Consider the following 17,304-nt stretch of genomic DNA (forward strand, 5'->3'; position numbering starts at 1 on the left):
TTTTCTCATCACAGATCACATGTCATTGCCTAGAGTGTTTTTTCTTTGTTTGACGGTTGTGCATGAGAAGATATAATGTAATGATTTATGATATTATATATAGCGCTCTTTACGTATGGATAAATTCAAAAGCGCTTTTCTTTCAGTTGTGAATGTCAGATTGCTTTTTATACAATTTACAAACATGAGAGATGGTTAGTATCAGGTGTAGGCACTGAAGGTGGTCACTGCCAGGGTTTCTTTACGTCCTCAGTGGTTCTTTTACGTCCCTCCGATATTGCTTAGTATTAATGTAGCGTGGAGAGTCGGGACCGCCATTTAAAGTGGTCATCTAAGCCACACTTTACAAACCTGCCGAGGATAAATAGCTCTTATTAACCGAGTGCGAGGTCCGTACCGTAAGTTATGGACCGAGTTTTTTCCACTGCCTTATGGCCCAAGCGCGTAGCGCGCGGGCCATAAAAAAGTGGAAAAAACGAGGATCCATAACTTACGGTACGGACCGAGTATGCTAGCCCAAACGTGACAAAACTTCAAGTTGCATTTTTTCATGATCAAGCAGTACTTTTTGTACATCAAGTTGATTTTCATTACACCAAGACCTTTGTATTCTATGTCTAGTCATTTGTTTCGCTTGTCTAGTCATTTGTTTTTGATATCAAGCGCAATGTTTAAGTTGACAAGCAACCATCACAATCAAAAGTCATTTAGGTCTTTGCGATTTGCATACAAAAGGGAACGCTAGAAGCACTCAGGAGAAGATTGATTTCGATCAGCTTGCGAAGGCGGGCGCAGGGCATTTTTGGCTTTATTACAATGTTTTCCAAAACCTAGTTTATATATTTTTTGAAATGTTCATATAGTGTTCTACTTATGTGAAAAAAATCAGACTGAGCAAATTTGAGCAAGATTGGTTTTTTGACATCTCAAATGTAGACTAGCAACTGCGCCCGCATTTGCTATATAAAATCTAGCGTAAACACCATGAAAAATGGTTCTTTGAATACAAAAACTAGCGAATTCTTCGTAATGAAAACTCTTATCATGTTTTGGGTGTTCTCTAACACCAATAAAATTGTTTTATTGGCTAAAAACAAAGATACACAAGCCTAAATTTACCTTTGAAAGATCATCTTGTCAGCCGAACTTCCACCACAAACGGTCCGCCATTGTTGACAGGCAGAGTAGTGCCCATGCCCGTTTCAACGCCCTCCCTCCTCCCGCCCTGCAACTAGCTTCCAGGCCTAGCGCGTTCATCGATCGCAAGCTGATCGAAATCAATTTTCTCCTGAGTGCTTCTAGCGTTCCCTTTTGTATGCAAATCGCAAAGACCTAAATGACTTTTGATTGCGATGGCTGCTTGTCAACTTAAAGTGCACATGAACCCTTCGACAATACTTTCAGTACTGATTCTACATAAAGTAAATAGTTGAATGGTAAAATATTTCTTGATTTGAGTGATGCGTTTCTAAGTTATGAAGGTTTATACTTCCAATATGCTAATGAGTGTGACGTCTATTAAGGCTTAATCAAATATACAAAATCGAACTGGTTCATAGTTACAGTATTTAAGAAGCATCATTATTTTACTCATGGTTTACATGAAAGCTATTTACAATTTTTATTTTCAAAATGGCCAGCATTTAGTATTATTAGTTACAACAAAAACACTCAAATACCTTACCTGACGTCATCATCATTAACATATTGGAAGTATAAACCTTCATAACTTAGAAACGCATCACTCAAATCAAGAAATATTTTACCATTCAACTATTTACTTCGTGTAGAATCAGTACTGAAAGTATTGTCGAAGGGTTCATGTGCACTTTAAACATTGCGCTTGATATCAAAAACAAATGACTAGACAAGCGAAACAAATGACTAGACATAGAACACAAGGGTCTTGGTGTAATGAAAATCAACTTGATGTATAAAAAGTACTGCTTGATCATGAAAAAATGCAACTTGAAGTTTTGTCACGTTTGGGCTAGCATAACCGAGCAAAGACGAGGTTAATAAGATATTTATTATATGGCAAGGCATTGAGATCAAAAAGAGGCGAAGCAACGAAAAGTAAAGTTGACAGCGCATGTCAAACGAGAACTGCATTGGAAGGGCTTCCTGTACGTGCCAAAAGTCATGTAGTGTTTGAGGCGCTCAAAAGGCGAAGTTTTAATTTACTTTGAAAGAATTTAGCTAAAGTTCAAAGTTTTCTGAAATACTAGTTAACAAAAGTGAGGCTTTATTTTGCAAAACATATAAATGCAAAGCAAAAAAGGCATCAAAAGAAGACCTCAAGAACTCAACATGAGATTGAGAAGAAAACTGTCGTACTTCAAACTTCAAGATATTCACAACCAAGATGAAAAATACTACAGCCTTCCGCTTGTTTTCCTGCCTTTTATTGAGAAAAAAACTCAAAAACTGTCTCCAGAAATGAATGAGAAGCTTTGAAAAATTACGGCTGGCTGAACATGGATAGTTTTCGTCAATTTTCAACGTTTTGACTGTTTGAAGCAGGCCGCCATATGTACAATGGCTGAAGTCATGAAGAAGGCACACTTTCGACTCAATCAAAAAAGGTACTGCCAACTCTCCTGTCTAAAAATACATTCAAATTCAAGTGGGGGTGAAATATTACTGAAATATGGAAATACTTCAAGAGCGGATAAGCCTAGAAAACTGCTTAAAACGTTTACGAAAGAAACTACTGGCTTCTTCACCCGATCGATTCAGATAAGTTCAAACTGGACGTTGTTAGCTCACTGAATAACAGGATTCAGAATAACTTCGCATATTTCAAAAGTGGTAAAATCAGTTAAAGATTTTTAATTTCTTGACCATTTTTTGTGGGGGCGGCAAAAAAAATACCAAAGTATTGAAATTGTGCTGCAAGAAATCACTACAAGTCATGGTATCACCGTATACTTGTTTAATTGCTTATCATGTATTAAACCAACTACGGGGCACACTAACCATATATTCTCCCTCAGATGTGATCAGGAATTCCTGACCACTTTTTACAAAACACCATCTCGACTAGCGGCTCTGTATTTTGCCTCAGATGTGATCAGGAATTCCTGACCACTTTTTACAAAACACCATCTCGACTAGCGGCTCTGTATTTTGCCTCAGATGTGATCAGGAATTCCTGACCACTTTTTACATAACACCATCTCGACTAGCGGCTCTGTATTTTGCCTCAGAGATGATCAGGAATTCCTGACCACTTTTTACAGAACACCATCTCGACTAGCGGCTCTGTATTTTGCCTCAGAGATGATCAGGAATTCCTGACCACTTTTTACAGAACACCATCTCGACTAGCGGCTCTGTGTTTTGCCTCAGAGATGATCAGGAATTCCTGACCACTTTTTACAGAACACCATCTCGACTAGCGGCTCTGTTTTTTGCCTCAGAGATGATCAGGAATTCCTGACCACTTTTTACAGAACACCATCTCGACTAGCGGCTCTGTATTTTGCCTGATTCCTTACTACTTTTTAGCAAGGAAAGCCTAGGTTTTTTTAAAGAGATACAGTACTCCGTTTATGATAAAGGTTCTAGCTAAACAATTTTAACCTTGTAATTTCTTATATTCCAGTTTTAATTTTTGGCAGTTCAATGTTGCAATTTGTTCTTATCGTTCAGAGTAAAATCTGTTAGCAGTATACAAGATTTTGGAAGCTCATCCGTCCATGGTTCAGGGGGGAAACCAGACATCCAAGGTTCCTCCACGATCCCTTCCAATAGCACATCTTGAAGTTCTCGTCGGCCATTACCAATGATCGGTGGCTTGCTATTTGCTTGACAGTGTTCTTCAAGTTTGAATTTGTCAACAGAACAGTGACAATGCTCACATTAAATTTGACACCGCTTATTCTATTTTGAAGCCAGGAGTTTTGTGTTTGTTTATGGTTGGTAGATTCGGGACAAAGAGCATTAGGAAAACTTGTCTTAAACTCTTTTTACGATTGGTCTAAACCCTCCTCTACTGGAAAGCTTTGATGGCAAATGCGACAATCTTTTTCCGGATTCTTTTTCTTTTGTTACGTACAACACAGGTTACAATAGTAGCGTCAAAAAATGTTGAAATTCTGCCTCGATTCTGCTATACCATCATTTCAAGTTCCTTGCTTTCAGATAAGAAGAAAAAACTTGATTTGACAAATAACTGCATTTACCTTTAGAGATCTCCTGGTCTTTACTTTTGCCTAATGCATCCACATCTTGTGGTTTTGTATCTTGTCCTGAGCGAGGTGTGCTAGATGTCGAAATTTTATCATAAGGACCATTCCCAGATGAATGGCGGTTTATTGGCGTTGAGCAGTAGATAGGATCAGTTCGCGTCCTTCCAAAAAGAATAGTTTCGTTTTCAAGTTGATCCTTCTTGGGCGATGAGCAGTCCGTAGAATGCTTGGATATATATTGAAGCTGGGCTTTTAGCATTCGTGGCTGGGGAGAATTCCTCAAAGCTGGAATTAGTGGAATACCTACTATGTCAAACGAATCATCTCCAAAGCTGCTATCCGTAGGAATATTCTTGAGGCTGGAACAAGACTTCTCAATAGGCGATTCATTAACAAAGCTGCTGTCAGAAGGGATGTAAAAAACTGTATTCTTAGTCACCGTCTTCACTGGCGATCCGGCCTTACTGAAGCTGCTGTCGTTAGGGATGCTTTTATCTTGGTGTAAATTATTCAATGGAGATCAGTAAACGAACTCATTACCAAATCATTACTAGTTTCTATAATTTTTTGTCTTTTCTGAGGCGACGAATGTGCTTTGTCTTCATTCATGGTGATCGAAGACTAAATTTGACGAAACGTTCAGTTACACAAAGAACCGTTGATTGTTATGTTATTTGCAAATCAAAATGCCGCCAAAATTTGCACGTGACAGGACACACACAATGAGTTTTTCAACGTCTTCCTGATAAAGAAGATCTCCAGAAACTGTCAAAAGGGCATAGATGAAAGATGACATACAGCTAGGAATACTAAATGATTTTTTGGCATCATCGTTTGAAAAATATTTTAGTTAATATTTTATACAATAATATATCAAACATGGACAGTTTTTGTTCAGCAGAGGATATCTTTTTGCAGTATGTCGAAATTTACCTTTTTAGTTTGTAAAACCCTTAGTGAAGGTCATGAGTTCATGGTGTGCATTTGATAGAGTCCAGATACATGTCCTGTGGCTATTCTGGACATGCTAATTGCTTATTACTTACATAAAGGTCATTTCTTCGTTCTGACCTAAAATATATAATCCACGAGTTAGTCTCTCCGTACTCAGTACCGCTTACAGTTGTATTTCAACATGGCTTCATCAGCAGACATTTCGTGCAGAATGAGAGCCCTTACATTTTACATTCAGGTACTAAAGAACAACCTAAGAACTAAAAAGGGCAGTGCTTGGGCAAAATCCTTCACTGTTAAGCTTCTGCTACACAAAAGTCATAAGGTAGGAAAGGTCATTGAATAACTACTTCATAGATTTGGACATCATTCAGTAATTTTATATATTCGATCTTTTTTTTGTTGTCATAGTTTAACTGCTAAAATGGCTACAGGATGCTAGATATAACGCTATGTGAACCTTGGCCAGATGGAAAAGATTTTGCGGCAAAGGCTTCAGCCATCTTAGGGATCGAGGTGCTTGAAAGTGCAATGCCGACAACACCATTAGGAAGCCTAAGCAAAGGACCACAAGCAAAGAGAGTGCGCCGCGAAACTAGGCAAAAAAGCGCTGAACTATCTGTCGAGCCAAGGAATGATCTGCCTGTCTCACCGAGTGCTAATCTCCCTACAGCCCTAGCACATTTATCTGAAGTAGAAACAGCAGATCAGCAGATTCCCGAGCAGTTATCCACTTTCCTTAAATTTGCCATTAAAGTTGACGGTAAGTTCCAAAAAAAAAGGTGCAATATTACGTTACACTAGGACACTGGGTTCTTATACGCTTTTGGTACTTACGACATCTTTTTTTTAAAATGGGGGCGTTATTCATTTTTATTATTTTATTTTTGTGCTTGTCATTGTAGTGACCACCAAAGTGTTAACAAGCTCTTTAACAGCACCGAGAGCGGAATACGAGTTACGTGGCGTTGACCACGTTATTGTGAAGCAGCTGAAAGAGCAGATGCTCAACAACCCTGTTCCTGGCCAAAAGCCGTTAATAGTCGTGGTAAAGGGGCTCCACAGAATAGAAGATTTCGAAGCTGAGAACATTGATTCTTATGAATTGGAGGTCGTTATTGGCGGAAACCATCGGCGCGTGGCTATGGCAGAACTCAACGAGGAGCATCAAGATTTGTACCCACTCAAATCGGTGGATGACATCTTGTTTAGAGGTATGGATTCATTTACTATAAATACATAAATTAATGGCTAAATGTAAGAGTATGATTGACGGTTAAAGTAAAAGATGAGAAAGACTGAGAGAATCATGATAAAGCAATAATGTTTTTCTATTTGTATCTTTTTCGTTGAAGAAATGCTCACCAACGCAGCGATAAAACTGTGATCAGGCACACAATAACATGGACCAGTTCAGTCATGAACTCACGCCTCAAGATAAGGTACGTAAACTAAGTAGTTTAATAGCTTTAATAGTAGTTTAATAGTTTAATAGCGTAGGCTAGTAGGTTAAAACAAATGCTCCGCCAAACAATGTTTGAGTAATGGAATAGTATACGTGATTTGTATGGTGGTTGGTTAACTTCAAAAAGTAGAAATCGCTTAGAAATCTTACAATACGTGAGGCCACGAAAAAAATATCGAGCAGCCAAAAATTCAAATATTCCCGTAAAATATCGAATGGTTCATCCCTTAAGACGACTGAAACCTGAGATGCGCTATTTTTTTTAATGCATTTTCAGGTGAACTACTAAGGATTGCCAAAGAGAAGAAATGGCAACTATTTGTCATAACGAAGAATGCTGGACGCATAGCAACTTTGAAGGCCATATATATTATTACAAATTCTGCAAATACAGAGCCGCTAGTCGAGATGGTGTTTTGTGAAAAATGGTCAGGAATTCCTGATCATCTCTGAGGCAAAAAACAGAGCCGCTAGTCGAGATGGTGTTCTGTAAAAAGTGGTCAGGAATTCCTGATCATCTCTGAGGCAAAAAACAGAGCCGCTAGTAGTGATGGTGTTCTGTAAAAAGTGGTCAGGAATTCCTGATCATCTCTGAGGCAAAATACAGAGCCGCTAGTCGAGATGGTGTTATGTAAAAAGTGGTCAGGAATTCCTGATCACATCTGAGGCAAAATACAGAGCCACTAGTCGAGATGGTGTTTTGTAAAAAGTGTTCAGGAATTCCTGATCAAATTTGAGGCAAAATACAGAGCCGCTAGTAGGGCTGGTGTTCTGTAAAAAGTGGTCAGGAATTCCTGATCATCTCTGAGGCAAAATACAGAGCCGTTAGTCGAGATGGTGTTCTGTAAAAAGTGGTCAGGAATTCCTGATCATCTCTGAGGTATTTTGAAGTCACTGAATTAAACAAGTAATGTATTTACGTGTGTCACGCGTTTTTTGAGCTCAAGTAAGGGGAAGGTATCCTAGAGTATAAATTTGCCGATATAATTATCAAAAATTTCCAATTGGGCAAAACTAGAAACTTCTTTCTTAGGATGTCCCATTACTATTCATTGAGTAAAAGCATTAAAAAGTAAATAAATTGCCTTTTTTTAAACTTTTCAGTAAAAGCAAATGGTATTCAATTCATTTTTGCCGCAAAGTTGGCAAAGTTATTTAAAAATTCTTTGAATTTGACGCCAACACGGGTTTTGGAATATGCAAAGTTATTCTGAATCCTGTTTGAAATAACAAATTTACGTTAATTCTACGATAAACCTATCTTTATTTCATTTACTGAATTAGCCGCTGTTCACCACCCTTTAGTTCGTAGTTTGACATAGTTTTAGCTTTAGCATAGTTAGTTTTTCTAGTTTTTTCTAGTCGTTCAAAATCGCTCAACTAGTGCCGTGTAGAGCCTTGATCGAAAGAGTTTCGCTTGTATGAAAGAGTTGTCGCTTGTTTGATAAGTTTTACATTAAATGCCAGTGACTTTCAGTTATCTTTAATTATTTATTGAAGGTTTTCCGACGATTTTCATCCAGAAATATATTTTTTTGATAAAGATTTGAATGTTTTAAAAGATCATAAGTACGTACACTCAGTGAACCATTTCATTTTTCGGTCCGTACCGTAAGTTATGGACCGCAAATTGACCAATCATAGCGCGTGAAATTACCTTGCCATATAATAATTACTGGTAGGCCCTGTAGGGCTACTTGGGTACGAAAGGGTTCATCAATTGATTTCAATTCCAATTGGAATATTTATTTTTTTATCACTTCTAGCCTCGTTCATCTGGGCTTGACTTAGATCCTGTCTAAACGAGGAAACATGTTTCCTTAAATGTTTCCAAAGGTGGCAAAACTGTCAGGGAACATAGGGAAAATGTTTACTAAACATCGGTTAGCGCATGCGTACTCTCAAATGACCTTTGACTTTTTTTCGTCACCTCCTCGTCCGCCATCTTGTTTTGAAAAGAGAAAAGCGAGCGTTGTTAAGTAACGAACTTTTAGAATGTTGACTTTCTTGGCTGAATCAGGAAAATTTGGGGGAAATTGTTCCCATACTTCCATTCCGCACAGCAGAAACATTTTTGCGTCTTGGTGTCCCTGCGCTCGCGGGAAAAAAAAAATGAAAATAAAATAACAAATATATATATAAACTTTATCAGTTCAACGATTCCTTTCTCAGCATTCAAGTCTTTTGCCCAATATTCGACTGGTAGAATAGCACCCTCGTTACCTCACTAGCATGGATCATCGCAGCGTGTAGCCTACAGTGCACTTTGAAAAAACGTTGCAAAAAAGTCTTTCTAGTTATGTGGAGATTAATGGCGCGATTACATGGAGCAATTTGCTTTGCAACTTGTCTCGCAACTGGGTTGCGTCACAAGTTTCATGGAGCATTGCAGCGTGTAACCTACAGCGCACTTTGAAAAAAATCTCGCGAGACAAGTTGCAGCTGCCAATCGGTGCAAAAAGTAGAATTCGTTTCTATTTTTGGCAATGATTGAGTTTCTCGTTGCACCGTGTAGACACTCTTGCAACTTGTGTCGAAACGCTGTTGTCAGACAAGTTGCAGAGAAAACTGTTTAGTCTAATCGTATATCAGAATTCATGACGCTGTTGTCCTTCATGATGCCATTTAGAATCTATATAGTCACCATTATCAGAAACTACCGCCTTATCACTGAGACACCTCAGTAACTTATTTTAATACTTATTTTAATTCATGTCGTGTGTATATTATTTCTTTTATAACTAGTCCCGATCTCATAGGACATTTCCTTTGATATTATAGAATTAGATTCAAGAATTTCAGTATATTTTACAATAAAATTCATTTTCAAATAGTTGCTTTGTAATTGTTTTATTTTTAGTATTACAATAGAGGGAGGATGTCAAGTAGGACGCAATTCCTGTTTCCTTTTCCTGTAACACTTAAAACTGAATTTATAAAAGCATTGAAATAATAAGATGTGAAACTACTGTACAATAACGGTATAACTATTATCTAATACTAATTTAAAGTGAATTTCATATATCCGTGAAACAAATCCAAAGGTTTATTGTAGAATCGCAAGGCTTTTTTTGTTTGTTTGTTTGTTTGTTGTTGTTGTTGTTGTTTTTTTGTTTTTTTTTGTTTTTTGTTGTTTTTTTTTGCTGCTATTTTGTACAAAATAGTGTATATTACTGCATTTCACTTTACCCTTTTGCAAACCTTCTCACCAAAGACTTTTTTTTTTTGCCTACTAATTGAAGATTTTTGCTATTCCTTTTGACTGAATTCAACGAATTTTTCAGTGCAGTGAACAACTGACGTTTCATACAATACAATATTTTTTCTTCTTGCCGAGTTAATAGCAAAACTATACTTTAGATACCTACAAAGAATATATTTCTTGCAAGAAAAGGGGATTTTTATCGTTATTTAGTAAGCTGACTTACCTTTTATCACCAAAAAAAAAACGTCCCGAATCGCCATCTTTTTTTTCATTCTCGCATAGCTACAAACCTGTAGAATGCCAGCCACAATGGCCAATTTGATCACGTGACCTCTTAGTGCAAGTCGCCTATAGGTTGCTATCAATAGACGTCACTTCCGGTAATAGCTCTTTTTTAATGGCTTGTAGAATCCTGGAGGTTGTTTTGGTGATCTCTTGTTTTCTGGTTTGATGTCGTGAAAATAGTCAAATACAATAGTTTGAGGACTTATTTTGATATGTTTTGACTTAGCATCCGCTAGTTGCCCCTCAGTCAACCGCTTGTTTGCTCCCTAGTCAACTCCAAAAAGTCACGTGATTGAAAGTAAGCAACGGTTTTTATTCACGAGTCGTGAAGAATCAAACGAGCGAGCGAGTCCTCGAGCGAATACTTTTATAAGTACTGAGATATTACAAGTAAAGATTTTTTTCAATTTGGAGTTGAAAGAAAAATTTATTAGGTAGATTTCCTTTTACTTTCTGTTTGAGTTCTCGTTGCTTTGATTGCAAAGCCTTTCGTGTCTGTTCAAAGTCAGCGTCTTTGATGATGCTTACCCCATTTCTTTTCTTCTTTAGATATCGTTCAAAACTAACTATAAAAGCCCGTAGAAAGCTTGGTTCATAGTTCTTTCGCATCAATCTGTTCTATAGCCCTCGTCTCTCCTTTCGTTTGTAAAAATTCGCGTAGGAGTTTTCTAGTGTTTTCGTTTTCCTGGCTCTCGATAAACTCAGTGATTGAGTCGATTTGAGCAAATCTTGAACAACAACCTGCCATGTTTAAGAACTTTTGACAACAAACACTCAAAAGCAAGCTGACACTTTCTGCATGAAGCGCGGGAAAACTCGATACGATGTTTTTCACTAGTGAAATATATCGCATAGCCAATCACACTGCTGATACGATGTTCTTCACTAGTGAAGAAAATCGTATAGCCAATAGGATCGCTTCTCGTTCGTCATGATATGATTTTTATCAAATGGCTTGCGATCATGTAAATCTCAGTACTTGTTCCCACACTTCCCTTATTTCACGGAGTTCCTATACTTCCTACACTTCCCACACTTCCACATTTCACGCACACTTTTCATACTTCACGCACTTCCAACACTTACCACACTTCCCACATTTCACGCACTTCCCACACTTCCTACGTTTTACACACTTCTCACACTTCACGCATTTCCAAATTTCGAACGCTTCCCACATTTCGTAGACTAAACACACTTCACAAAATTCTTCCACTTCGTGCATTCACAAACTCCTCCCACTTCACAAACTTCGCATACTTCGCACACTTCGCACACTTCACGCACTTCCCACACTTCCCACATTTCGTAGACTTCGCGCACACTTCACAAACTTCTCACAATTCGTGCATTCACAAACTCTTCCCACTTTACACCTTCGCACACTTCGCACACTTCGCACACTTCGCACACTTCGCACACTTCGCACACTTCCCACACTTCGCACACTTCGCACACTTCGCACACTTCGCATACTTCGCATACTTCGCACACTTCGCACACTTCGCACACTTCGCACACTTCGCACACTTCGCACACTTCGCACACTTCGCACACTTCGCACACTTCGCACACTTCGCACACTTCGCACACTTCGCACACTTCGCACACTCCACGCAATTTACGCAATTCTCACACTTCGCACTTAAGCACTTGGATGTATATAGATACTTAAGCTCTTATTACTATTTTCTTTTGATTATTATACTTTAACCGTCACGTCACAGGTAAAAATGATTAATGCTATTGGTAAATGTTCAAAACGTCTAATTAACATTAATTCAATCAGAGAAAAACAAATATTATTGGTCAGTATTAATTGAACTTGCTGTAAACAACGAATTGTTGGTCTCAGATTTCAGTTCTCTGACCGACAACGTTTTTTAAATAGGTGTATTAAAGCATGTTAATGTACGAGTAACCTAGTGTAATACCAAGGTGTTCGTATTAAACAGGTTACTGTAAGACTAACCTAGTGTCCGTAGTACCAAGGTGTTCGTATTAAACAGGTTAATGTAAGAGTAGCCTAGTGTCCGTAATACCAAGATGTTCGTATTAAACAGGTTAATGTAAGAGTAACCTAGTGTAATACCAAGGTGTTCGTATTAAACAGGTTACTGTAAGAGTAGCCTAGTGTCTGTAATACCAAGGTGTTCGTATTAAACAGGTTACTGTAAGAGTAGCTTAGTGTCCGTAATACCAAGATGTTCGTATTAAACAGGTTAATGTAAGAGTAACCTAGTGTCCGTAATACCAAGGTGTTCGTATTAAACAGGTTTAATGTAAGAGTAGCCTAGTGTCCGTAATACCAAGGCGTTCGTATTAAACAGATTTAATGTAAGAGTAGCCTAGTGTCCGTAAAACCAAGGTGTTCGTATTAAACAGATTTAATGTAAGAGTAGTCTAGTGTCCGTAATACCAAGGCGTTCGTAATATGTCCGTGACTTGACTGCCATCTTATTTTTTTACATAAATCCTTTGACTCACGTATGCGGATAAAGTTCATTATTGAGTGACGAGACGACTTACTGTTCCGATCTGGTTGGCTACATTCCCATTCATTAAATGCAAATGGTTTAAAAAACACTGGAATTGGAATTTTTAGTGACGCGAGATTAGGATAGAGACAAAGAAATGTTGTTGGTATTCAGTTGAAATAGTTGTGAACAACGAATTAGAGACACCAAACAATTCATAGCTTACAGCCCACGATTCATGTTGGTCTCAGATTTCAGTTCTCTGACCGACAACTTTTTTTGAAATAGGTATATTAAAGCGTGTTAGAATGCAAACAATATAACCGTGAAACTTTAGTAATACCAAATGGCACAATTTCATGCAAATTCCATTGTTTTCTATTGTTTAATTAGCACTTTTTTGTACTATTTAGTAATAAGTGTTTCACGGATTAATTGTTTGCACTCTAAATGTACGAGTAACCTATAGTCTACTAGTGTCCGTAATACTAAGGTGTTCGTATTGAACAGGTTACTGTACGAGTAACCTAGTGTCCATAATACCAAGGGTTCGTAATATGTCCGTGACTTGACTGCCATCTTATTTCTTACATAAATCCCTTGACTCACGTATGCGGATAAAGTTTATTATTGAGTGACGCGAGACGTCTTACTGTTCCGATCTGCTTGGCTACATCATCATTCATTGGATGCAAATGGTTTAAAAAACACTTGAATTGGAATTTTTAGTGACGCGAGAGAAGGATAGAGTGTGTTAAATGTCACTCCATTTGCTCGAGTGGATAGGCACGACTGATTTACGCTCTCTCTTTACGCTACTGAAAAGGGGAAAAAACATGACATTTGAATATCAATCATTCCTTGATATAGTCTTGTTTGTTGCTATTAAACTTTCAGTTTTTTTATATTATATATATATATATATATGCAATATTCTTGAGGTACATGTTACGTGATAGCCTACATGTTGGTTGGTAATATCAAAGCATTCTTCATTATCTGCTCGAGTCTTGTTTCATTGTTATCTATATCTCGCGGGATTTTGAGTCATGTGGTTGGACCCTTAAAATATGCAAAGATCGTAAACAACGTTGCTTCATTGACGAGTAGACATTGATTTTATCAAACGTTAATAGCATGTATTTTACTAGACTGAATTTCAAGTTGAAACTTAACTTAAATTACAGACAATTAGCATGACTTGGAATAAGTATGTTTGACATTTTCATAATGATAGAGTGAAGTCACTAAACCCATGCAATAGATTTTAGACTAATACGCATTAGTAGACCTTAATTCTATTGTTTTCTTTTGTGTCTATTTGATTATTACACGTTGACTAGTATTTTTTATTTCACGGGTTAAATGCCTTCACTCTATAGAGTGCAAACAATTAATCCGTGAAACACTAATTACTAAATAGTACAACTTAGTGCTAGTTAAACAATAGAAAACAATGGAATTTGCATGAAATTGTGCTATTTAGTATTACTAAAGTTTCACGGTTATATTGTTTGCACTCTATGGCCAACACTTCATTATTTTAATTAAGCCCCACATTTAGAATAAACTCAACAAAGCTAGAAAGTTTGAGATAAAAATATTAAACTCTTGAGAAGTTATGAAGTTTATTTTTGTGTTTTACATCCTACAGATTATAAATCAATAGGTTTTGAGGGTTAAAAAAGTAAAATTGCAATATGCATCTCATTAGGTATTTGTATAAATGTATAAATGTATACTACAACGTTTCTGCAATCGAGTGTATATTTATATATTTATGTGTTTACATTTTTTTTTTTTTTTATTATTTTTAATCGTAGCATTATTTATTTCTGGAATTCAATAGCGGCCATGTTTGCATCGGGTCTAAAGAAATACAGTTTTGCTATAACTCACAAAGTCGCAGCTTATCGAGCTCTAATAGCTTTCTTGGCTCTTTTTTGATGTTGCAAGGCACCCGAGGCATGAACACGATAAAAAAAATAGCCGAGAACAATAAGTTTGGAGGTAAACAATTTCCTACTAAACAAAAATCCTAACCCAGAATACAATAAAGCTTGTTACATCAAAAAACACAAAGTGCAAGCCTCGATATTGGAATGTACTTCATACATGTGGTTTCTTTCTAGAAGGCCTAGGTCAAGTGTATCGTTCTCTGCACCTAAGCTAGCTCCTTCAAAACATGTGCTGCTCTTAAATATTGGCTACTATGCTCTGCTACAACTGACCCAATATCTTTAAATGACATTATAGGCAGATTCGTTAGTTATAGACTGAATATCCAGAATAGTTTCTACTTATTTATCTTGGGTATACATTAGGTTTAACAACGAGTAAAACTAGTTGCATATTATGCATGCATTTAGAACTTTTTATTTTTTAATTTTTAGATAGATAGATAGAAATATTTTGTAAATGCGTCATTCGATGGCGATATCGGCTTTAACTAGTTTTAAAATATATCGCGAATGTTTTCCTGTTAGTGGGGTTTCTGTTTTCAATTCAACCTATATTGGAAACCGTCTATTTTCCCACGACATGAGGAAAGCGGATGTTCGTTTCATAGTATTTAAAAATGGGCAAGGTTCGTGGAACGTTTTTTTAGTTTGTTTGTTTGCTATTGCTGTTTACTATTAAAAACCCCACCTACTACTACTCCTATTACTATTACTAATAGTACTAGAGTGTAAACAGTAGAGTGACCACAGTAAATCCGTGAAACACTAATTACTAAATAGCACAAAATAGTGCTAGTTAAACAATAGGAAAACAATGGAATGTGCATGAAATTGTGCTATTTAGTATTACACCTTTTGCTGTTCATTAACCGCAAAGGAATATTCATTGAAGCGAAGAAGCATTGTCATTAGAGCGAACAGGCATACAATAAGGCGAACGGAGTCTCAATAGTGCGATGGAACTTTCATTAAGAAAATTAGCATTGAATTTGACAATCATGAATATGTTTGCGTGGGTTCATTAACGTTTTCAAACTTTCATCAGCGTTTTGGTGCAGACAATAAACCACAACACACATTCAACAGCGTTTTGGACATTTATTTACGCAATACAATTATAAGTATATTTTCCACTAGGAATTGAAGGATTTTAACTGTCTTTTCATTTTTTTACAAGCCGTGAATATGACTCCGTACAAACAAAGCGCCGTTAGGTATAAATATCAAGTCAGTTCTGAGTTTTTTAATCCCTCTTTTTTGGATATTGCAATGGTTCAACAAAGAAACCAAATTCCAAATGAAGTCAGATAGCGTCTTGTGAGGGCCTATGAAGATCCACAGAAATGCATAAAATGGTACAACCACATGCAAACATATCGACCAAGATGTTTGAATAGAGAACACATTCAAGGATAAATTCACTTTTTTGTTTTTGAAAATGTACAATCGTAAAAGCACAATATACAGTACTAAAGTTTCACGGATTTACTGTGGTCACTCTACTGTGGTCACTCTACTGTGGTCACTCTACTATTGTCACTATTATCACTTTTACTAATACTACTATTTACTAGGGGGTATGGATGGGGGTACCAAATTGTCAGTTAACTACTCATTTTTATGCCAATTGTCAGTTAACTGTTAAAAATTTCACAAGCACTGACGATAATATTGACCAAAACTAATGAAATATCAGTCGGACTGTTAACTACTGTTAGGTCATTTGTCAGTTAACTATTATTTTTAGGCCAATTGTCAGTTAGAGATGAAGGCATTTAACCCCATCCACACCTTCATACTAATATAAATACTACTACACTACTAACAACTGCTAGCCCGCTCCTACTTCTAGTAGTTTTCAAATTTCCCAATCGACAATCGTGACTTCATGCACGTCAATAGTTCAAGTCACGTGACTTATTAATCTATAGTTTCAGTCATTTTTCAACTACTAATCTGTTTTTGGCGAGGCGCAAGATAGAGAAAAAATAGTCTTTTTACTCTTTGATGATTAGTTAGTATCAATAATAAAGACCAAAACAAAAAATGTGGCATCGTATTATTAATGAGTCTTAATGGATATATTGAGCAATACTTTTATAGTCATTTCTCGACTGCTATTGGTAGAGAAGCCCAAAATAACCAGACGTACTAAAATATCCAAATGTATCTTTTCCAAATCTTTACATAGTAAAAATACTTAGTTTTATGATCATTATTATCAATTTTTACAGTCAAACTCACTCATGCGTTTCTATCGAGGGTCAAAGATTCAGTTTATTATTGTAAGTCATGTTTTGAAATCACAGTAAATCCGTGAAACACTAATTACTAAATAGTACAAAATAGTGCTAGTTAATGAAAAGAAAACAATGGCATTTGCATGAAATTGTGCTATTTAGTATTACTAAAGTTTCACGGATTTACTGTGGTCATTCTAATCGGAAACGTGCCTTGGATTATTCATTTGTGAATGGAGTTTTTAAACAAACTACACGACACAGATGAATTTAAAATGGTAACTACAAATGTAGATATAATCTTAGCTCAGTTTGCACAATTCTGTGAAGAACTAAATAAAACGTACGTTTAATCCGAGCCCAGATTTGAGATTCAGTTCGTTCGTTCCACACCCCTCAAAATGTCTCAGTATGATCTCTTTCTCTTGTTAATAAATCTCGCAAATTGGGGTGGTACTAGAGTGAAAGCATTTAACCCGTGACATAAAAAATACTAGTTAACATGTTATAGTCAAATAGACACA

General features: G+C 36.7%; 1 protein-coding gene across 3 annotated transcripts; it reads left to right on the plus strand.

Annotated features, from left to right (window-relative positions):
- The first annotated feature begins 4,493 nt into the window (after positions 1–4,493).
- On the plus strand, positions 4,494–7,195 carry LOC148905281 (uncharacterized). 3 transcript variants are annotated; one of them, XR_016121764.1, is made up of 5 exons: positions 4,494–5,472; positions 5,559–5,910; positions 6,053–6,361; positions 6,503–6,589; positions 6,890–7,195. XR_016121764.1 is itself a non-coding variant. In XM_089040412.1 (3 exons), the coding sequence occupies exons 1-3, from the start codon at positions 5,583–5,585 to the stop codon at positions 6,532–6,534; spliced, it is 669 nt and encodes a 222-aa protein (XP_088896538.1). In that variant the 5' UTR covers positions 4,494–5,582; the 3' UTR covers positions 6,535–6,598. The 3 variants fall into 3 exon arrangements, 1 of the variants encoding a protein (XP_088896538.1); XR_016121763.1 differs by having other exon boundaries at positions 4,494–5,910; XM_089040412.1 differs by lacking the exon at positions 6,890–7,195 and having other exon boundaries at positions 4,494–5,910; positions 6,503–6,598.
- Positions 7,196–17,304: the final 10,109 nt, after the last annotated feature.

This window comes from Actinia tenebrosa, unplaced genomic scaffold, assembly GCF_029948245.1.
Source record: "Actinia tenebrosa isolate PJP-AT-01 unplaced genomic scaffold, QUT_ActTen_1.0 PGA_scaffold7__59_contigs__length_16204524, whole genome shotgun sequence".
Lineage (NCBI taxonomy): Eukaryota > Metazoa > Cnidaria > Anthozoa > Actiniaria > Actiniidae > Actinia > Actinia tenebrosa.

What these genes read in the sequence shown, in the direction of transcription:
- LOC148905281 (XM_089040412.1), top strand. Translation starts at nt 5,583, where the DNA reads ATGCTAGATATAACGCTATGTGAACCTTGGCCAGATGGAAAAGATTTT. An exon ending in ATTTGCCATTAAAGTTGACG is followed by an intron (nt 5,911 to 6,052) that starts GTAAGTTCCAAA and finishes TTGTCATTGTAG; the next exon opens with TGACCACCAAAGTGTTAACA. An exon ending in GGATGACATCTTGTTTAGAG is followed by an intron (nt 6,362 to 6,502) that starts GTATGGATTCAT and finishes TTTTCGTTGAAG; the next exon opens with AAATGCTCACCAACGCAGCG.